Source organism: Hippopotamus amphibius, chromosome 11 (assembly GCF_030028045.1).
Source record: "Hippopotamus amphibius kiboko isolate mHipAmp2 chromosome 11, mHipAmp2.hap2, whole genome shotgun sequence".
In the NCBI taxonomy this organism is placed as follows: domain Eukaryota; kingdom Metazoa; phylum Chordata; class Mammalia; order Artiodactyla; family Hippopotamidae; genus Hippopotamus; species Hippopotamus amphibius.
This window is the reverse complement of record NC_080196.1, coordinates 40,415,989-40,438,897: the sequence shown is the minus strand read 5'-3', so window position 1 is coordinate 40,438,897 and position 22,909 is coordinate 40,415,989. Positions and strand designations below refer to the sequence as shown.

Sequence of the window (22,909 nt, the reverse complement as noted above, 5' to 3'; positions counted from 1 at the left end):
TTTACCACATCACTAAAAAAAAATATATGATTGACCAGAATTTTATACTTTTTGAGTTAAACAAAATTGTGTTGTTAAAGTTATTGTTAAATTATTTGCTCTTACTATAGCACCTAAAAGTATGTCAAAAGGTTATTAAAGACAGGTTCATGGAACAGATTTGAAGTTAGGTAAACTGTTTCATTTAGCTTTTCAAAAATTTAAGGTTCTATGCTCAGTAATGAAGACAAATTGTTTTCAGTATGTGAAGCCTCCCATTGAATTAATGACATCAGTCTTGGAAATCTTCCTGTAAACTCTTACAGTTTCTTTATATATCAGTAGTATACATGGTTCAATAAAGGAATGTTGAAATAAAAACAAAAATCAACAATAATGAGAGGAATCACATAAGAAAAGAATTATAGACTTTATTAAGTCAAAGTTGTAAACTTTTGCCCATCAAAAACACCATAAGAGGTTAAAAGATAAACAACCAAAGTAGAAAAAATTATTTGCAACGAATAATACAGGCAGTACTCTTCTTATTTTATAAAGGATGCAAAAAATACATGCAAATTTAAAAGTAATCAGTAAGCACATAATAAATGTTTAACTTCATTGTCAATGTTTAACTCCACCTCATAAACACAGTTTACTTTCATTTGTATGTTATGACACAACATTAAGTAGAAAAATGAGGATATAAAACTACATATGCAGAATAATCCAAATGATGTTAAAACATGCCCCTGTGTTTTTTAGTGTTTGTTTTTTAAGCCCCACGACAGGGGGCTTCTTAATTTCTTTCTTTTTTTTTTTTTTCCCAGCTTTTGGGATCTTAGTTCCCCAACCAGGGGTTGAACCCGGGGCCACTGCAGTGAAAGCGCCAAGCCCTAACCACTGGACTGCCAGGGAACTCCCTGCATGTTTGTTTTTTTTAAATGGAGACACAACCACCTAAATATTTTAAATGACTTTCCTTTGACATGGAATTATAGATGGTTCTATTTTTTTTCTTTTATTCTTTGGCACTTTTCTATAGTAAATGTGTATTATTTACATACCCTGTTATTGAAAATTAGTTAACAGTTTTCCCTGGCTGGTCCCCACCAGGAAAATTATACAAATGGCTTACGCCTCTAGCAGAAGGGGTTTGAAGGGAGGATTCCTAGCGTAACTCCCCCAGAGACAGCTTCCAGTTTGCTGTGTCTCACAGGAAGCTTCCTTCCTGTCCACATGGGGCCTCAAACATGTCACCCTGGAGAAATTCTGGCTGCCGGCTGGGCCCTCTCTGTCACAACCTCCTTCCCAAAGAGAGTGCCAAGCGGTGTCTCTGACTTTCTGGCCACTGAGCGAACCCAAATCAGATCGTCCCATCTGGGAGTGTTCGTGGGGAGGGAGGTCCCCACCAGCATAAGGCCTCGGGAGTGACAACAAGCAGAGGGGAGAAGAGCGGTCTCAAGAAGGCCCTGATCTTCAGGAACTGACCGCCTGCCTCCAAATGCCTGTCTGTTTCTCCTTCCATTCAGCATCCCAGTTTCCTCTGCCAAGTCTGAACTGGCTGAAATGATGCAGTTTAGTCCCCAGGAGCTGGGACCTCTTTTACAGATAGGAGGTTCTGCAAATTATTAGGCAAAGAGAGATTTGCAACATGCCACAAATCATTGCAGTAGCTCAAAGGGCCATGAGAGTAGCAATTGTCCTCGGTCCCAGTGGGTCCCTCTCTTTAGTGGGTTGAGCAATGATCCCCTCAAAAGAATATGTCCAAGTCCTAACCCCTGGATCTGTGAATGTGACCTTATTGGAAAAAGTCTTTGTGGATGTAATTAAGTTAAGGACTCCAAGATGAAATTATCCTGGATTTAGAGTGGCCCCTAAATCCAATGACAGGTGTCCTTATAAGAGAAAAGTAGAAGGCTGTTTGAGACATACAGAGGGAAGATGGCCACGTAAAGCTGGAGGCAGAGATTGGCGTGAAGCATCTACAAACCAAGGGATGCCAAGGGTTACCATTAGAATCTAGGAGAAAGGTGTGGAATGGATTCTCCTTCAGAGGGAACCAACCCTGTTGAAACCCTGATTTTGGACCTCTGGTCTCCTGTGAAAGAATACATGTTATTTTAAGCCCCCAGATTTGTGGCAATTTGTTACCATAGCTACAGGGAGCTAATACACACTCTTTCACAGACAGCCATTCAGCAGTCTGGGTCTTCGGGTCCCGGCACCCCCACCCAGCTAACTCTAATCCAGCTGCCCATCTCCTCTGAGTCAAGAAGCCACTGAATAGTCACCTTCCTGCTGGAGGAAACACTCAGGGGCACTGTAATTGCCTGACTGTCCAGCAGAAGGGGTGTGTGACAGACAGATAACTAACTGTACCATCCTGTTACTTTCAAAGTGTTCCCTTCATGGGCTCTAAAAAATAAGCAAATAAAATGAAATAAAAGAACATAATTCATCTGGAAATTAAAGATGTGAAGCCAGTATCGAGGAAACTGAAGTCCAGGTAAAGCATTACTCACAGCTTTTTCTGCCCTTAGTGACTTTCATTCTTAGTCAGTTCTGACCTTCCATTTAAGTCCAGGGTAGAACCAGTTTTTCACCTGCAGAGGTTGCCCACAAGGTGAAACTTGAGGGCTAGGCTCTTCTGACTCTCCTGAAATTCCCGCAGGAACTTTATCAGATGGTAGGATTTCGGGCACTAGGGTCCGACCTGGAAGGAGCTCTGTTTCAAGGAATAGGTGGACCTTTGCATTAGCAGGTGACTGTGCTCTCAGTTGATAAGTAAGATCATTCCACTCCCACCAGGCAACCAGCAAATGAGCTGTCCAGGACAGACTTTGAAGGTCTTATCTTATCAAAACAAGAGCCTTACTGACAGGCAGGCAAGCCTGTTGGGCGAACTTTGCTGAGAGCAGAGCTGTTGCACTGCTACAGTAATGCATATCTGAGGGACTTCCCTGGTGGCGCAGTGGTTAAGACTCCACACTCCCAATGCAGGGGGCCCAGGTTCTATCCCTGGTCAGGGAACTAGATCCTACATGCGTGCCACAACTAAGAGTTTGCATGGCACAACCAAGGAGCCGGCAAGCTGCAACTAAGGAGCTGGTGAGCCTCAACTAAGGAGCCCGCCTGCCATAACTAACACCCAGTGCAACTAAATAAATAAATACAGCATATCTGTATATGTCGTAAAACACCAGGGACCCCATCACGCTCCCACATGAGGGAGAGGGTTGCTGTTTTGCATATGCTCTTCTGGGATGCTTTTCATAGAAAGTAGCAGAGCCTCATTTATCAGCAGCAGCATCTCCACAGGTGGGAGCGTTTGATATATACTCCACAGCTTGCTTTTTCCTTCCCCCGCAGGTGTTCTTATAGTGGTTCCACAATAAACATTGTCTTAAAAAGAGTTTTTGGCCAAAGAGCAGGGAAGACTCCCTCCTCCCTTCCAAGCCTCAGATAGTTTCTTTTTTTAACTCAGGGTGTGAAAGGGTTCAGAACACCAAGAAACAGTCAGGACTCAGGAGGGGTGTTCAGCAACGTCCCTGTATTTCCCATGCAAGGCGAGATGAAGAAAATTGCATTTTACCCACACTGGCTCATCAGCCTTCTGCGGATAACTTTTCTCCTTGAAACTTTCAAAAGTTGGAGTGGGACTCCCAGCTGCCACTCCCAACTCAACTTAGGCAGGTGGGGGGAGGGGAGGGGACAAAGCAGTGGGCCCAAATCAGCTTGTCCACAGCTAGGTCACTACCTACCTCCCCGAGGTAACACGCCTCCCTCTTTTAAAGCCAAGGTGGTTGACAATTAGGACATCCAAGTTCAACTTTTCCTTTCTCACTTGAGGCTCTGAGAGGTACGTAAAATTTTCATGACTTAATGGAAGGTATGAAGACTAGAGAACATCCCATGCTTTTAGTTTAATTCCTTGATGCAGTTTATATAAATCATCTAATATAACAACCTAAGCCTCGCTCTGCCACGTTCTCTGAATCACGGCTTTACCAATTCCAAATATTTAAAGACAAGAATAGCATCACCATTTGCCAAATGACCAAGAGAGCCCTCCGCCCCCAGCCCGGCACCTGGGGTCCATATGTCCATTCCATGTCACTCTTTACGGATCTACTTTTCTTTACATTAGCTGCGTAGTATTTCATTGTGTTTATTTATCCAAACCCCATAGCTAGCTGTGTGGATTTTTCCCCAGCTTTTGTGATCGTAACCCAGTGCTTCAGAGAATATCTCTTTAAATATTTGTGTCATGCGAGAACATTCCTGAAACGTATATCCTTTGGTAGATCCTACTGAACCTTTGGTAGACTACCGAATTCCCTTCCAGAACTTTGCACCTCTTCACACCTCCAGCTGTTGTTTGAGTGTGGCTGCTTCTTCCCACTTACGACACCACTGAGCCTGTTCATTGCTTTCGATCCGTGAGCCATTCTCATTTGAATTATTTGATTAATAGTGAAGCTAAGCATCTTCTCAAATGCTTCTTGGCATTCGCGTTTATTCTTGAGCAGCTGGTTCTTTAATTGAAAAAAATTTTAACTTATCAAGTTATATTGTTTCCTCCAGGAAGTGCTCATTATGCTGGAGAGAATACATGGGAGCGCTTGCTTCCCATGATGCACAGGAGTTTCTCGCTTCCTGTAGAGAAAGCAGTGATTCACTTCCATGTCAGCCAAGTGCAAAGCACTCGGAGTCAGGCGTGAGCACTTCTCAAAGGAAACCGCTTCTCTGGATTTTCAAGGGCTTGTGTCACAGATGGGGCTTCAGCGGTAAATTTCTAGGCTCCACAGATGGGAAAAAGGCATTTCACACCACAAATACGAATTTTACACAGACACACACAAAAAGGACCGTCAGTTGTTTAGCTCAAGTAAGTATTGAGCAAAGTTAAATGTACTGTAGTGAATGTTAACTTTAAATTTTATTAAATATTAAAACCTTGATTGTCCTGATGGGTTGACCTCATTCACATTCATCCCAACCTCCTCCAAGGGTCTCTTCCTCTACATTATAGGTTGGAAAGCTGAGAAGTACATTTCCCAGACTTGCAGCTAGAGTTTCCGATGATTCCCATGCCCTGGCCCGTGATTTGGACGGAGCAAGTGAGGTGGGGGCAACTTTCTGTGGATCCAGCCGCTGCTGGAAGAGGCAAGGTTAAGAGAAGCTGTGTACTTTCCAGCAGCAGGATCCCAGCATGTTGCTCTCTGGGGGTGGCGTTCTGGAACATTGTTGGAGGTCCCACCCAGAACCCACCCCTCCAGCCCTTTCAATGACTTTGTAAACCCCTGATTCCTTCTCTGCTAAAATTAGCTGATGTAGTTTCTGTTTTCCTCCGACTGAACCGACTGATACAGCTCACAAATACTTATCTTGAAAGCAAAGGCTAGACAAAGGGCAGTGCACTCACAAATCATGCTTATTGTGATTTTCCTAATAGCACTTTAATCAGATACCTCCTCCCTGTAGGAAATTTGAAAAGTACAGAAAGGGTACAAAGAATGAAATAAAAACCATCTGCTATTCCACGAGAATCAAATATTGATGAGAAGAAAACATTCAGCCCCTCTGAAATGCGGGTCCTAATCAGCCAGCTGCTGCTGTTTATTTGAATGCAGAGGGACCAGCTCAGCCAAGGGGAGCTCAGGCTGATTTTGGTGCTCACATTGAATGTGAGAATGCAGAGCAGCTCCCAGCCCCTTCCCAAGAGTCAGGGAGAAGAGTTGTGGCAGCAGAACATGATGATAATAGCTTACCCACTTTTTCTCCTAGTTCTAACCTATAGACCTGGCAGCAGTAGTGGGAGGCTGAGTATCTATACTCTTTCTCTCTTCATTCATCTTCCCTAGACCCACACTGACCACTCCCCACGTCTGGAGAGGGCCCAAGCTAACCTGAAGTCTGTTTGTCTACTTATTTAAGCTGGGCCTCTTCTTCTCATTTTTCATCCAAGGCCAGAGTTTCCTTCCAGAGACCTTCCTCTGTGTCCAAGAGAAAATAATAAGAAAAATAACTATCATTTATTGCATACTCTAAGCTACCAAGAAGTTAAGCCTCGTAAGAAACCTACAAAGTAGAGATTATTTTCATTTTACAGATGAGAAACTCACAGTCAATTTCCTAACATTTCACAGTTCAGAAGAGGTGGAAGCAGGATTCAGAGTCTGGGTTTTAACACTTATGCTGTGTCCCACTCCTGCATCCCTAGGAAAGTGCCTCGGACCTGCCGCTCTCTTAGAGGAAGCTGACACTCTACACAGAGGCTCTATTTACTCATAAATTCTTTTTCTCTTTAGCAACACCTTTATTGAGCTCTAATTCAGATGCCTTAAAGTTCACCATTTTAAAGTGTACAATTCAGTGGGCTTTAGTATATTCATACAGTTGCGTGTCAGTTGCCACTGTCTTAATTCCAGAACATTTTCATCGCTCTTAAAAGAAATCCCATACCCATTAGTTTTCACTCCCCATTCCCTCCTTGCTCCTGCCGCTGGCAACCACCAATCTACTGCCTATTTCTATGAATTTGCCTATTCTGGACATTTCATATATGTTCTGGAATCATATAATAGGTAACCTTTTGTATTTGGCTTCTTTCATGTAGCATAATGTTTTCAAGGTTCATCATGTTATGACATATATCAGAACTTGATTCCTTTTTATGGCCAAATAATATTCCATTGTATGGATATGCCACATTTGTTTATCCATTCTTCAATTGTTTGTTTCTTTGGGTTGGTTTTGTTTTGTTGTGTTTTGTTTTTTGACTATGAATAATGCTGCTGTGAATATTTGTGTATGAAAAAAATATATATATATTCATAAATTTTCAATTCTCTTGGTTATATATTTAGGAATGAGATTGCTGGACCATATGGTAAATCTGCTGTAGCTTTTTGAGAAAATGCTAAACTATTTTTCATAGCAGCTGCATATCAGCAATATATGAGGGTTCCAATTTCTCCACATCCTCTCCAACACTTGTTATTGTCTGTCTTTTTTATTACAGCCATCCTAGTACGTGTGAAGTAGTATCTTGTGGTTTGATTGCATTTTCTTAATGACTAATGATGTTGAGCATCTTTTCATCTGCTTATTGGCCGTTTGTATATCTTCTTTGGAGAAACATCTATTCAAGTCTTTTGCCCAATTTTTAATTGAGTTATTTGTCTTTTTTCTATTGTGTTGTAAGAATTCTTCCTGTATCCTGGATACAAGTCCCTTGTGAGATATACGATTTGGAGATATTTTCTCCAGTTTTTGTGTTGTCTTTTTAGTTTCTTGGTGGTACCCTTTGAAGCACAGAAGTTTAAAATTTTGATGAAGTCTAATTTATCTATTTTTTTCTTCTGTTGCTTGTGCTTTTAGTGTCATATTTAATAAACTGTTGCTTAATTCAAGGTAATGAAGATTTAGTCCCAATTTTCTTCTAAGAGTTTTATGGTTTTAGCTCTTATATTTATGTCTTTGATACATTTTGAGTTACTTTTTGTATATGGTGTGAGGTAGGGGTACAACTTCATTCTTTTGCATGTGGATATCCAGTTCTCTCAACAGCATTTGTTGAAGAGACTATTCTTTCCCCATTGAATACTCTTGGCACCCTTGCTGAAAATCAGTTGCCATAGATGTATGGGTTTATTTCAGGACTCTCATTTCTTTTTTTTTTCCAGGGCTCTCAATTCTATTTCCTTGGTCTACATGTCTATTCATATGCCAGTATCACACTGTTTTGATTACTGTAGCTTTGCAGTAAGTTTTGAAATCAGGAAATGTGGGTCCTCCAACTTCTTTTTTCTTTTCAAGATTGTTTTGGCTATTTGGGGTCACTTGCAATTCCATTTGACTGTTAGGATCAGCTTGTCCATTTCTCCAAAAAAAAAAAAGGTTGGAATTTTAATAGGGATTGTACTGTAGCTATAGATAAATTTGACATAGCTACATTTTAACAGTATTAAATCTTCCCATCTGTGAACATGGTATGTTTGCCCATGTAATTTGGTCTTCCTTAATTTCTTTCAACAATGCTTTGTAGCTTTTGGAGTATATCTCTAGCACTTTGTTTAAGTTTATTCCTAAGGATTTTATTCTGCTTGATATTGCTGTAAATAGAATTGTTTTTAAATTTCATTTTCAGATGTTCATTGTTAGTGTATAGAAATAGAGTTAACTTTTGTAGATTGATCTTGTATCCTGCAACCTTGCTGAACTCATTTAATAGTTCTAATAGATTTTTTTCCCTTAAGATTTTTATATATAATATCATGTTATCTATGAACAGGTGTGATTTTACTTCTTCCTTCTCAATCTGGATGCCTTTCTTTTCTTGCCTGATTCCCCTGGCTAGAACCTCCTGATATTGGGGGGAAGCATCTATGGTGGTAGCAGTGGGGTTTTCATAAATGGCCTTTATCAGGTTGAAGATGTTTTCTTATAGTATTAGCTTGTTGAGTATTTTTATTATAAAAGCATTTGGACTTTGTCAACTGCTTTTTCTGTCTACTGAGATGATCATGTGGGTTTTGTTTTTCATTTTACTAATATGGTGTATTACACTGATGATCATAAACTCTTGGTCCATGGGTTTGAGAGAAAACTAGAACCATATTCAAATACTAGGCCTCTAATCTCTGGCAGGAGGACACTGTACACAATGGGATCAGTGATTATTACTGAGAATATTCTTGCCACTCAGCTTAATCTCTTGAGCTCCGATGCAATAATTCCTTCTGATTCATCCGAGACAAAGGACATCCCTTTTCTGCTTGAAAGCCTCTAATGATGGGGAACTTACCCCCTAGGAAAGAGAAAAGTAGCAGGCTTGTGTGTGAACTTGAAAGGTTCCAAACAATCGTTTGACTGAAAATTATGCCTTCTCCTCAAAATGTAGTGAGATTTTTCTTATTTGCCAAAGACAGAACCCCAGCTCAAACCATTTTAAATGAGAGTTTTATTAGAAAGCGATTGAGTTTGTCAAAGAATTGAAGGGAGATCCACAGGGATTAGGACAGCTCAGAAATCCCACCAACTGGAGTGGGAGACCAGCCCCTCTTGGGACCCCACATCACCTTTCTGCTTCCCTGGCATCCCCTCATGGCGGAGGACATGGCTACCACCAGCTTGGGGATAACTTCCTTGCCAGCTCCAATTAGAAAAATCCCAGGGAAGATCTCTGATTGGCCTGTCCTGGGTCCTGTGCCATCTCTGGACCAATCACTGTTGTCAGGGGAATGAGCTTCTCTCAGTGCTCCTGCATAGGTTACAGGGCCCTCTCCCATTGCCAGGATCAGGAGACTGTGATGGAGTAGGAGAGGAGCCACTCCCAGAGGCGATATCAATTATTAGCAGGAGGATGGCAAGATGGGTGCTGAACTGATACCTGTATTACCTCACTGCCAATCTCTTTGAGGGGTTAGGCATTGAAGATTCATGTTTCAAGTTTAGATATGTTATTGAGGGAAATTTGAGGGACTCCATCACCTCCATTAAAAAGTCATCACAGGTTAATTTATCAAAATACTGCAGAAGCCTCAAAGGGCAGAGTTTCTAGGGCTGCCAGAACAGAGTACCATAAACTGGACGGCTTAAACAACAGATGCCTACTTTATCACCGTTCTGGAGGCTGGACGTCCAACATGCAGGTGCCAGCAGGGTTTATTTTTTCTGAGGCCTGTCTCCTTGGCTTGAAGACAGCTACCTTCTCAGTGTTTCCTTACATGATTTTTACTCTGTGTGTGTACATATCCCTGGCGTCTGAGTGTCCTAATCTCCACTTTTTATAAGACACCAGTCGGATTGAATTAGGGCCCACTGTAATGGCCTCGTTTTAACTTAATTACCCCTTTAGAGACCCTATCTCCAAACATACTCATATTCTGAAGTATTGAAGGTTAGGGCTTCACCACAGAAATTTGGGGGAATACAATCCAGTCTATAAGAGGAAGTTAGAGGATACATGGCAGGCCATGGATTATGCAGGGTTATGTGTGTGTGTGTATTTGTGTGTGTGTAGTTATATATAAACTTCATGGTAATCACAAACCAAAAATCTATAATAGATACGCACACAAAAAAAGAGAAAGAAATCCAAACATAACACTAAAGATAGTCATCAAATCACAAAGGAAGAGAGCAAAAGAAGACAAAAAGAACAAAAAAGAACTATAAAAACAACCCAAATACAGTTTTTTAAATGGTAATAAGTATGTGTCTATCAATAGTTACTGTATATAAATGAACTAAATGTCCAGTCAAAAGACAGAGTGAGTGAATGGAAACAAAGCAAGACCCACATATATGCTGCCTGTAATAGACTCACTTCAGATCTAAAGACACACAGACTGAAAGGGGATGGAAAAAGATATTCATTATTTATAATAGCCAAGATATTATGTAACCTGAGTACCCATCAATAGATGAATGGATAAAGAAGATGTCACACACACACACACCCCCCACCCCAGAATATTACTCAGCTATAAAAAAAGAATGAAATCTTGCCATTTATGAAACATGGATGGACCTAGAGGGTATTCTGCTAAGTGAATTTCAGTCAGACAGAAAAAGACAAATACTGTATGATTTCACATATATGTGGAATCTAAAAAACAAAACAAATAAACATAACTAAGCAGAAACAGAGTCATCGATATAGAGAACAAACAGGTGGTTGCCAGAGGGGAGGGGGATGGGAGGAGGAGAGAAACGGGTGAGGGAGATTAAGACATACAAACGTTCAGTTACAAAATAAGTGAGTTATAGGTATAAAATGTACAGTATGGAGAATATAATCAATAATTAGATAATATCTTTGTACAGTGACAGAAGGTAACTGGACTTATCTTGATGATCATTTTGAAAGATATAGAAATATCAAATTACTGTGTTGTATATTAGGAGCTAACATAGTGTTGTAGGTCAATTATGCTTCAACAACAAACAAACAAACAAAGCCTTAGAAAAAGTGATCAGATTTGTTGTTGCCAGAGGCAGAGTGTGTGTGGAGTGGGGAAAGGTAATAAAAAAGTACCAACTTCCATTTAAAAGATAAACAAGTATTAGAGATGTAATATACAACAAGACAATATAATTAACACTGCTGTATGTTATCTGTGAAACTTGTTGAGAGTAAATCCTTAGAGTCTCATCCCAAGGGAAAAAAAAGTTTTTTTCTATTTCTTTAATTTTGTATCTATATGAGATGATGGATGTTCACGAAACTTATTGTGGTCATCATTTCATGGTCAAATCATTATGCTGTACACCCTAAACTTATACAGTACTGTATGTCAATTATATCTCAATAAAACTGGAAGAAAAACAAAACAAAGTGTCTATCATGCTAAGCCCTGAGATTTCAGTTTGTATGCTGCAGCTATAACTGATACAGTGGATACCTTAGCTAATTACAGTAGGAGTGAATCATCAGGACTGGCGTCCTTTGAAGGGGAGCTGGATTTTGATCTGGGCATGTCTTCCTCACTATAGAGTCAGATGATTTAATTTGTATTATCAGAAACGCACTTCATCGTGCTCAAAGTAAGATGTGGTTGAGCCACCAAGTTTTGTTTCTGTTATTTCTCTGAGGACCTTCCACTGTTAGCTCTCGTTCAGATCTCTTGCTTTGTCAAAGTCCCTTTTCTCTTTTTGATGCTGATCAAGACCCAAGTTGGTGAATTATTCACTGTTCAGCCAGGGAAACATAACTTTAAAAAATTGCAAATCACTATAAGTTTGTAGAGGGATAGGCTTGGCATGATCTGTTCCAAAGCTTGGAGGGGGCTCTGGGTAAAAGCTGGGTGCCAGACCCTCAAGCTCCCCTCGACATCTTCAATCTTCGGTTTCTCCATCCCTAAAACTGGGCCAGATCCTGAGACTTGTGAGGGGTAGTGGGAAGAAACGTACCTTGTCAGGTGCTTCAGAATCTCTTGGAGATTTGCATATTGTGCGCATCTGCTCCCTGAGAATCTGATACGCTCTCCACCCATCCCATGCCTCAGGATGAGAACCTAAGCATGTCACTGGCTGGAATCACCTGACTGAGGGGGAACCCTTCCTGATCAGAATTGCTGGGATTTCAGGGCCGTATTTAGAACCCTGGGGCTTTCCAGCCAGAGCACTTTGGACAATACACAGGGCTTCCTTGAGTTGGGATGTTTAGATAGGCCTAACCTGGAGTGTTGCTGTCTGTTCAGGAGACTTTGTGATCTCATTGATCTTATCTTGTGCCTCCCCTATGTGCAAAGGAGGCGCATAGAGAGGGATAGCTCTGGGCCGTGTTGGTCTTCTCTTGCCAGCCTCCCTGTCTGCATTATTCATACCCCTTAGGACTGCGTTTGGTTGCACATAACAGAAACCAACAACATTGTCTATCATCTCAGGCATGACCTTCACGGTGGCAACCACAGGCTAAATAAGAGGGGGACGAGACAGACCGCAGGGGGAAAGTTGATGTAGGTGACGATGACTTGCTTCTCCTTTCACAAGCGCTTCACATCTCTGGCAGCTCAACTTAAAATTGGCACCGTCACGTGACTCTGTTTTATTTTCCTTCCTGGTGCTTGTTACCAGCCAACATCCCATGCTGTGTTTACCACTTACTCATCTGTCGTGGTTACCACTGTATTCCGCGATTTCTAGAACAGCGCCTAGTGTATCGTAGGCACTTAATAAATATTTGTTACGTAAATGAATGCTCGAATATTTCACTTGAAGTTTTTCAACAAAATGTGGCAAGCAGGGCAGAGGACGCTGTTACTCATTTTACAGATGTGCCTAGCTAGGCCCAGCAGGCTGACTTCACTAAAGCCACCGGGGAACTGAGGCATCCTCAGTCCTTTGGATTCCTAATCAGCGTCTGAGTGTGTGGGGTGAGGGTTAGAGAGGCTTTTGACACACCCCCGGCCTGTGTCCCAGAAAGGTCTCATCTGGGCCTCTGCTCAGAAAGTTGGTAAACTACTCGGGGATAAGGTGATAAGGAAAGGTGATAAATTATTCCCAGCAAAGAGACTGGGAAGCTAGGAATTTCAGGAACCATTACCCTGCTGGTTGGGAAAGGAAGGGTGACATCATTGAACAGGTAGCTTTTGGGGGCCTTCAATTCCACCCTCACTCCTGCTACTAACTCTGTCCTGAGAGGTGCTGAGCTCTCCATTACTGGAGGTGTTCAAGCAGGGGCTGGATGTCTCCTTACAGAGCATGCCTGAGCTGGAGAGTTGTACTCACATCTCAGAAGGAGAGGGCAGGCATGCTCTGTCACAGATCAGAGTCTCAGCAGAAAGTGGTCCCAACACCAACACAAGAGGCTTGCGCCACCTGGTGGTGGTGTTTTTAAACTGCAGGCCCTTCCTTGGAGAGAAGCCTGCAGCCTGAGTATCCCTAGAATCCTAAGCAGTGAAGCCAGAATAGAGTTTTTGAAGGTTTCATGCGGACCACAGGGTTTGTGAGAGCCCCGGGGTGGGGGGGATGGTACTGCATTGGGCCGGGCACCAGCAGGCATCAGAGAGCTCACTATTACAGGGAGGACTTATTTATTTTTAAGCTCTTTATTGGAATATAATTGCTTTACACTGTTGTGCCAGTTTTTGGTGTACACCAAAGTGAATCATCTGTACTTATACATATATCCCCACATCCCCTCCCTCCCGTGACTCACTCCAACCCTCCCTATCCCAGCCCTCTAAGTCATCACCCATCATGGAGTTGATCTCCCTGTGTTATGCAGCAGCTTCCCACTAGCTATCTATAGGGAAGACATTAACAGGACTCAGGAGTTGCTGAGGCATGTCCCTGGAGATGGAGGGAACGCATCCGTCCCAAACTTTAATTCCAGATTCCTGGGATGACAAACTGGGAAGCTACCTGGGGGTGGGGGGGGTGGTGGGCAGGAGGAGGTTCATTTGTTCATTCCACTCATCTTTGTACTTGGGAGTGACTCTGAATTGTCTTTGCCTCGAAGTAAAAAACAAACAAAAAAACCTCCATGTTTTTGCTCCATGGGTATCAGATTCTGAAAGATTCTGTCTGCCAAAGTGCATATTTTCATTATGTTTATTATACTATTACTTGTTTATTATCTTACTGTATCATTTATCGCCATCGAAGGCCTTTGTAACTGCCGGTAGAAGCCATGATGAGCTTCGTGCATTCGCCTTACCGCACGGAGTTCAGGTAATGTGAGCAGACGTGAAAACGCCTGAGAGCTCGTTGGGCCTGCACAGCCCCATCTGAGGCGAACGTTGGATTCTGTTCATCCCTCCTAAAACCCTGAAATGGGCCACATTTCCCGCCTCAGACTCTGCTCTGGGAAGTGAGCCACAGGGGTCAGCGGCCCCTAAGGGGGACATGCCCCCTCCCCGGGCCAGCTGCCCCTTTCACCATTTCTCCTTCCGGTTTCACTTCATTCCTGAGAAAAGAGCACAGTTTTAATCAGCGGTCCATCCCAAGCCTAGCTCTGGGTGTCAGAGGCCAGCGGGGCTCGTGTGTCATGGTGCACAGGGCCAGCACAGGGCCTAGGACTGCGCTTCCCAATAAAGTCTGTTGGGTTAACAGTTGAAGTCTCCCTGTGGACGAGCTTCAAGCAATGTTTTATATCCTCATAGCATCAGTTGCCACACCACATAGGTTATGTGCAGATGGTGCTGCTGGGAGTTTCCCCTTGTATTCGTGGGTCAGACATAGGACACCCCCCTCCCTCTTCCTAAAGGCTCTCGCCTTACCCTCTCAGGGTCTCAGCCCCAGTCCTGGGCTGCTTCCCTGTCTGGGTGAGCCAGGCTGATCCCAGCATGAACTTCAGGGACCCCCTTGCCCTCCCTTAGGGATGGGCCTCTACAGTCTGCCCTGCTCCTGTTTCCCCTGCATCCCACATTCTCCCCGACCCCTCATGGTCAGAAGGCCCTCCTCCCTGCTGCACCTCCGGACTTCAGCCCTCCAAAGGGGAAGGAGAAAAACAGCAGAAGCCTGTGTGATCTCCTTAGGGACACTCTCCCTGCCCTCCCCCCCTCCAAGCAGAATTCACCAGAGCCACTTCGTTCCCCACCTTCACCTCTCATTGACCTCTCCCTGGGCACTGCCACAGAATCTGCTCATCAGCTACTTCTGGCTCCCCCACTGCTGTGTGAACTTCCCAAGGGCAGGGCCAACTCTCCTTTGTATACCACTCCCACCCCATCCCCCCATATGAGCAGTTAATTTATAAGGATCAGGGAATTTAAAAAATTAAGATCATGACTAAAATATTTTGGAGACTACTCTGGTGGTCCAGTGGTTAAGACTCTGCGCCTCCACTGCAGGGGCATGAGTTCGATCTGGTCGGGGAACTAAGATTCCACATGCTGTGCAGTGCAGCCAATAATAATAATAATAATAATAGTAAAAAATACGTTTTAAAAAATAAAATATTTTTTAAACATGCACATTCTTATTTCAGGACAACCCACTTTAAACTTCCCACCCAAATCTTGGGGCTGTCCCAGGAGTGGCTTAGTTCAGAGGTCATCACACTGAGTGGCCAAGCCAGCATGGAGGAGGGGACCGAGGGGACCTGACACCAGCACTGGATACCTTCTCATTCACCATCAGACGCTGGATGCCTTGGAGGCATCAGGACCTTGCTCTGTAAGTGTGTGTGTGTTTTCTCTGTGTCTATAAAACTTATCTACCTCCCTATGGTAGATTAACACCATAGGGAGGAACCAGAGGAAGAAGCCAAGAGAGGCTGACACAGCAAGGATCCTGCAGGAGAAAAACGCTGGGTCACCAGCATCAGCCCCGGCTCCCTACAGAAAGAGCCCGAGACACGGCAGGGCCACCAGGATGGGAGAAAGTGCTGGACATTGTGTACCTTAAATTCACACATTATATGTCAGTGATGTCTCAGTGAAGCTGGGGGGAACTGCTAGATCTGGAGCTTCCTTTCAAGAGAAAAAGACTTTGTGGGCAAGAATCCACGTAAGGAGAAGATGGATGTGGTGGAGCCCATGCTCCTGGGTTTATGCCGTAAATGGCTGGACCAGATGGAGGCAGTGACTTCTATTATGAACTTCTTAATATGCTCACTTTTTTTCATAACCTATTTGCTGTTGGCATTAATGTAATCTGGCAAAAAAGGACATGGCTGGCTACTTTTTCAAACCGTGGGACTATTTCCTGCTTGTTAAAATGATGTGTGTGGAAGTCCATCTTGATGTATGTTGTTTTCAGTGACCCACCACTTTTCAGAAATCTAATTGTGTAAAAGATGGGTATAAACCTGGAGCCTCCCCTCACGCCAGGTACATAGCAGGTGCTCAATTAATGCTCACGGAAGGAAAGGCTGAATGAATCCCTTTATTCCTGACCCAGGCATCCATCCCAGACCAGGGCACAGCGTGCCTGGAGAAACAGGGCGCAGCTCAGCCCAGAGCTGAGTGGAGAGTTCAGGGATGTGGGGTCTGGGGTGGTGGACTCTCCTCAAGCCCACAGCCCACTCCTGGCCCCAGCGGTCCCAGCCAGAGCTGGGTGAGATTTAACACGCTCCCCTCGCCAACCCCCGCCGGCACACTGTGAAGACAGAGTCTTTATGATATGCAGCTGTTGACAGCCATTAACACAACAGCAGGCAGATGCCAACATTATAACTGGAAGAAGTGACTTATGACTCCATCCTCTTGTTTAAACCTCTACTTCTTGGACCTGTGAGTGAGATGTGAGACAGTTAGAAGTGAGGCAGCACACTGAGCTGGGCTGTATGTCCTTGGACATGTCACTCCCCCTCTCTGGCCTCAGCTGCCTTGTCTGTAAGAGGAGGGGCTGGACAAGTTGATTTTGATGGTCCCTCCCAGTCTACTTATGTGGTTCTGGGCTGGCGATGATGAGAGAAGCTACAGGGCATGGGTTCATCCTGGAGCAAAGTCAAGGAGCTGGAACAGTCTCAGGAAGACTAAAGGGGCCAAGGATTTTCCTGCCGAACCTTTTTGCCAAGGCCCCTGCCTGGCCTTTTCTGGTGTGGAATTGTCCAGGGCCCAAGTCGGGACTAAGCCAGGATTTTCCCTGTTTATGAACAGTCACATCTCTGAGTCCCCAAATCCGGGAATCCTAATTGGCTTCTCCTTGAGTCAGCAGTGACTCAAGGCCAGCTCAGGCCAGCCAGATGGAGGCGGGCCGTGTGTGTGGGGTGGGGTGGGGGGAAGGTGAGGGGTGGTTTCCTGACCTGCTGGAGGCAAGAGGCAGAGGTGGTTTCCTCCTTCCAGAAAAGAAGATGTGAATCCAAGATGTTCTGTTTTCAATGAAATGAAAACGTTTCCTTCCCTTTCTCCCCCAGCTTCCCTGGGTTTGCAAGGACAGAGGCTCTGACCCCGTAGGGAGGTACCTGGGGGGCTGGGGAACAGAGAGGAGAGGCTGAACCAATAGTAGAGGCATTTTCATGCTTTAGAGCAACTTTGGGTTTGCAGAGTTTTCTTAGCTCCTTATATAGCAGGCATGTACTTCACAAATACTGTCTTGTTCAAGTTTTCTGGGAATCCTGCGAGGTCAAGTCAGGAATAGCATCTCCGTTTTGCAGATGAGAAACGTGAGGCTCCAAAGAGATAGAATAACTTGCCCAAGGTCACTTGGCAGATATAGGTATAGGAGCATAGGAAGCCGGGATGTGGGGGCGGGGCTGGGCAATCTTTACTGGGTCATAATCAGAGTCACCAAGGTCTGAAAACTGAGGACAGGGGATTGGGCCAGGTGAAATGAACTGTTCCCTGAAGATGCTGAGGGCAGAGAGCTAGGTTTATGGCCTCTGCTTACGAAGTGCCCAGTACATTCAGAGGCACTGAAAGGAAACAGATCACAGCACTGAATTTGGGGAAAGCATCTGCAAGCCTCTGCCTCGGTTTCCCCATCTTTAAACCTCCAGGTATGTGAATTGAATGAGATAAACTATAGATAGGACCCTCGGCACAAGGCCTGGCACACGGTAAGCACTTAAATGTCAGGCATCATTATTGCTGTTATTGCCAAGGCTGACAAAGCAGTAATCCTTTTTTCCATTTCGTGCACCAGCCCCTGAGGGTAGTTTTCATGAGCAGACCCCCCTGCAGATGAGGAGAGCTGAGGCTCAGTGAGGGACCTCTGCTTCCTTCCTCCGTAAATTGGAGCAGTTGGACTGGATATCCTCTCAGTGACTGGCTTCCTCTTCTGAGCTGGGCAGGTACTAAGGGGCAGGGCAGGTGAGTGAGTTCACTCCCTGTGCCCCCACTTAGCCCCAGGGCTGCCCTCCACAAAGAATGATGCCCCCACAATGTCCTGGAGGCGAGGCCTGCCAGTTCTCAGCCATTCCTGGTCCCCAGGCAGCTTTGAGGTCTGAGACACCAGCTGTGATCCCATGAGTGCAAAACCCAGCTGGGGTCCCCTGCTGCCCTGGGAAGAGGGAGGAGGCCCCGTACAGCTAGCTGCCTTCGTAGGAGACTCAGTCTCTGCCCCATTGGTGCCTGGTGCCTGGAATCCATGTGCCCTTCACAGAGAGACTTCCAGCATCTCCTCCTTAAAGCCCACCCTGTCCTGCCCCTGGCTCCCCAGGAGCTCCCTGCCACTGCCCTCGCCCTCGCTGATCTTCCTGAGTGTCTTCAGAAGTCTAGAATTCAGGCCCCAGCTGCAAATCCGCCCCTGCCCCAGCTGCAGAGGGTTTTCAGGCAGTCCTACCCCAGCCCCACTCCCCCTGGTCCACAGCCCCTAGGCCACTCACCTGAGCAGGAGTTTCTGCCCGGGTTCCTTCTCTTTTTTTTGGCTGCACCTCATAGCATGCGAAACTTTGCCAACCAGGGATCGAACCCTCACCCTCTGCAGTGGAAGCACAGAGTCTTAACCACTGGACCACCAGGGAAGCCCCTGAGTTCCTTCTTAATGATGTTCAGGTTATAGGAGGGGCACACGGCATGTGACATCTTCCCGTAGGTCATGTTCACCCAGTTCTGGAAGGAAAAGCAAGCCCCACATCATCCCCGACTTCCCACCCCACTCCTTCTAGGCTGGAAGGGAGCAGGTTGGACTGGATGATTTCTTAAGCCCCTCAGCCCAGGGTTCTGTGAGGACGTATGAAAGTCCTCTTGAGTTTGGAAGGAGAAAGGCAGGGGAGAGCCGGGGGTGGGGGGAATAATGGGGGTTCTGTCACCTACCTAGTGGAGACCCATGGGGAAGGAGTGAATTGCATATTGCTTTTACATGGCGAGTGTCACAAGTAGTAACAAATAAGTATATAGTTCGTAGGAGAGACAGCATGGTGGGGTGGCATGAGGGCCCTGTCACTAGTTGTGTGGCTTTGACCAAGTCATTTTTTTCCTCTCTGGGGGCAGGACAGTGCAGAGGAGGGACAAAGAGGCTGGGCTTTGGTGTCAGTTTAAGCCACCGCTCTACCATTTGGCAGCTGTGTGACCTTAGATAAGTTTCTTTACCTCTCTGAATCTGTTGTCCCAGCTATAAAATGAAGATGAAAACATCCATCTCACAGATTTGTTGTGAGGATTAAGTGAGCTAATCCACAAGGGTACCTAGCACAGTGCTTGGCATGTGGTCTGTGCTCATTAAATGGAGTTGCTGCTCTTGGGGCCTCAGTTTCCCTCCCTCCAGATGAGCACACCCAAACTTTAGTCATTTGCATCCTTCCAGCCACCAGCACTACCGGGAGGCCACAAAATACGGTGGAGCCCAGAGCTACATGGTCTGAATTCAGGTCTCTGCCACCTCCTGGCTGCAAACTCTGGGACAAATTGATAAACCTCTTTGTGCCTCACTTTCCCCATCTGATAACATCCACCCCATGAGGTTGTTGTGAGAATTAAATGAGTTACAGGCAAAGCCCTCAGAGCCGTGCTTGGCAACCAAACGCTGTGCGGTTTTAGAAGATGCTGTGTGTTGCAGATGATCGTTATTAATGGTTGTCTTTAAAAGACTCTTTTTAACTTAAGTGAATTTATTTATAGACTAGCACACTGGTTGTATATCACCACTGTCAATCATGAGATTGACAAGGCAGTTAAATTTTGAAATCCTAATTCTTAAGAAAATAAATATTTATTAGATTTTGGAGTAAACCACCTAAAATCCCCTGGCAGACGCCCATTTAGGTATGGGTGTTCCTCACATTGGGAATGCTGGCCTCGGTCACCCCCAGGCCTTTCCAGCCCTGACTCCTGACGATCCTGCGGGACCTGAGACCTGGGTTTCTGTCCCAGCTTCCTCCAGGGAACAAGCTTCCTCATCTGGCTTAACAGCAGATGATGCATAATTCATGTGAACGTGACTTGAAAGCCTCAAATGCTAAGCAAAGGTAGAATTAAGCAATTAGAAGGCAAGATTCCTGAGTTCCAAGGACAGTCCCTATCCTCAAGAAGTAACTGCCTGTCCCTCGGGTTCTCCCAAAATAAAAGGATCCCAACACTTCTGGGACTGCTGGTGAAGCTCCCATCCGTTGAGGCCTGTCCCCTAGTGCTGAGGGGTCCATTCTGACCCCCTGCCCTGTCCTCTTCTGAATATGTGTGTTGAGACCATCCTGCTGGCTGGCTGAGGTTCACCTTGTGGTTTTCCCAGAGTCTGGTGAGCTCGTTTGGATCCACAACTCAGAAGATCTTGGTGTTCTTATCTTCCCGCTTGATGTAGGGCTCGTACCTGGTGTCAGAGAGCAGCTGATACGCGTAATCCCACAGCAGCCGGCAGTCTGCAGTTGAGTGAAAGGGGTGCAGACAGGGCGCTTTCCTGGAGCTGTGAGGACAGGCGAGAGAAAGGAGCTCTGGGGCTCTTGAGGCTGGGGCCCAGGCAAGCAGCAGGATGGTGAAGACGGTGGTGCTAACAGTGGGGCCTCATCACTCGGCTCATTCAATCATCCTGACTCTAGGCGGTGGCTACCTTTACCCCCAGGAGGGGACGAGGAAATGGGCTCAGAGAGGTATGGACACGTCCCAGTCACCAGGCTCCTAAGTAGCGGGCAGAACGGGGAGTCCAACCCAGCTCTGCAGACACCAAAGCCAACGCCCTGCTCGGGGGCAGGGGGCAGGGGGCAGGGGGCAGGGGCGCTGGCCTGTGGCTGGTGGCCGGCACCCTGCCTGCAGGTCCCTCTCTGCCTCTGGCCCAGTCACTCAGCCTCCCGGATCTCTGTTTAATCAGGATTGTAGCATCCATCCTCTCCAGCCAGCCCCCTGGCAGGAGGTTCTGGAAAATCAAATGTGCTCTCATGGAGGGCAAGTGGCAGAGGGAGCCTAGGCACAGGAGCTTTTTTTTTTTTTTTTTAATGCGGACCACTGTTTTAAAGTCCTTATTGAATTTGTTACCATACCGCTTCTGTTTCATGTTTTGGCTTTTTGACCCCAAGGTGTGTAGGATCCCAGCTCCCCCACCAGGGATCAAACCTGTACCCCCTGGAAGATGAAGTCTCAACCACTGGACCACCAGGGAAGTCCCTGGGCATAAGATCTTAAGTCCCACCTTGGCCACCTGGCTCAGACGGGGGGCAGGTTACCAGACTTCTTCTGAGCCATAGTTTCCTCGTGTGGGGTGAGCTGAGGATTAAGTAACATAATGGACCAAAAGACCACCTTAGCACAGTGCCTGGTACAGAGTAAGTGCTCAAAGAATGTTAAGCATTATATTAAAATTAAATAATTGTGTTTCAGTGATTCTCAGTCGTTTTCAACCCAGGAGCTAGGCTTCTGCCCCCTGTGTGGTGTCTTAGGATAAGTGTAGTGACCCCACCGTGGCTAGAAAACACACTTTGGGAAGGCAGTCAGCTAATCTATCCATCTATCTGGTTGCCTGTCTGTGAGTCAGTCCTTTAACAATGAATGTGGAGAAGTATATCACCTGGTTAGAGCTCAGGCCCTAGAGCCAGACTGCCTGGATTCACACTTCAGTTCTGCCACTTACGGCTGTGTGATCATGGGAAGGTCACTTAACCTCTCTGTGCCCCACTTTCTTTATCTGTAAAATGGGGCTATAATAATACCAACCTCAGAGGGCTGTTGTGGGATTAAATAAAAGCCTTAGAACCATGCCTGGCACATAGTAAACACTCAACTATTTAAAAATAAATTTTTAAAGGGGGAGCAGGCATACACTAGGCCAGTCTGTCTGACTGTGACTGGTAAAGCATCCCTGCCCTGGACACAGGCTGGGCTTGGTGATCCAGGGCAGCACGTTCTGCCTCCTGTGGCCAGACTGTGGCCAGCACACAGGACAGTCACCCCACATCCCACTGCCAAGCACAGACCCTCTCATTCCCCAGGTCAAAATAACCCTCTTCCTTGTCACCCGCCACCCCTCTGGGACTCAGCCTCAGCACACCTGCCTCTGGGCCAGGGGAGCACAGCCTCCCACTCACCAGTGATCCTGTCGTCGATGGGGTCCTGTGGCATCGTGGGGAAGGAGCAGACTCCCTGCATTCGAGCTCTGCCCAGTGAGATAAGTTGAGGGACTTCTGCCTGCTGAGGGGCCAGCTGGCTGGGCCAAGGGCATCCAGGTGGCTCAAGGAACTGGCAAGCCTTGGGTTTGGTGGCTGCTGCAGGAGGCCGCTTGGGGGGCCACCTGAGAGGGCCCGATCCCCTCTACAAGCAGAGGAGCGCCATTGATTCTTTGGGCCCAGAGCCTGCCCCCAACCCAGACCTCCTCAGTGACATGCCCAGGAGCCCGTGAGGCTGTACTCCTAGTGTTCTGCCTACACCCAGCTCCTGGTTAGAAGGTCAGGGAAGCAGTGGAGGGCATGGGTGAGGGCCAGACAGCCCAGGTGCTAACCCCAGCTCCAAGACAAGTAACAGTCTCTCAAACTTGTTCCTTCATCGGTAAACTTGTTCGCAAAGCCAAGAGGCGACAGAGCCAGATCCAGAACCCAGGTGCCCTCTCCATCCACCCAATAATTATATATATATATATATATACATATATATATATATGTATATAATAT

General features: G+C 45.7%; 1 protein-coding gene across 1 annotated transcript in view; it reads right to left on the bottom strand.

Annotated features, from left to right (window-relative positions):
- Positions 1-18,477: 18,477 nt before the first annotated feature.
- ETV7 (ETS variant transcription factor 7) overlaps positions 18,478-22,909 on the bottom strand; it is a 38,450-nt gene continuing 34,018 nt past the window's right edge. The window contains 5 exon segments of the mRNA XM_057698193.1: positions 18,478-18,659; positions 18,839-18,932; positions 20,532-20,674; positions 22,331-22,387; positions 22,390-22,553. Of these exon segments, the coding sequence (XP_057554176.1) occupies positions 18,478-18,659; positions 18,839-18,932; positions 20,532-20,674; positions 22,331-22,387; positions 22,390-22,553 (640 nt within the window).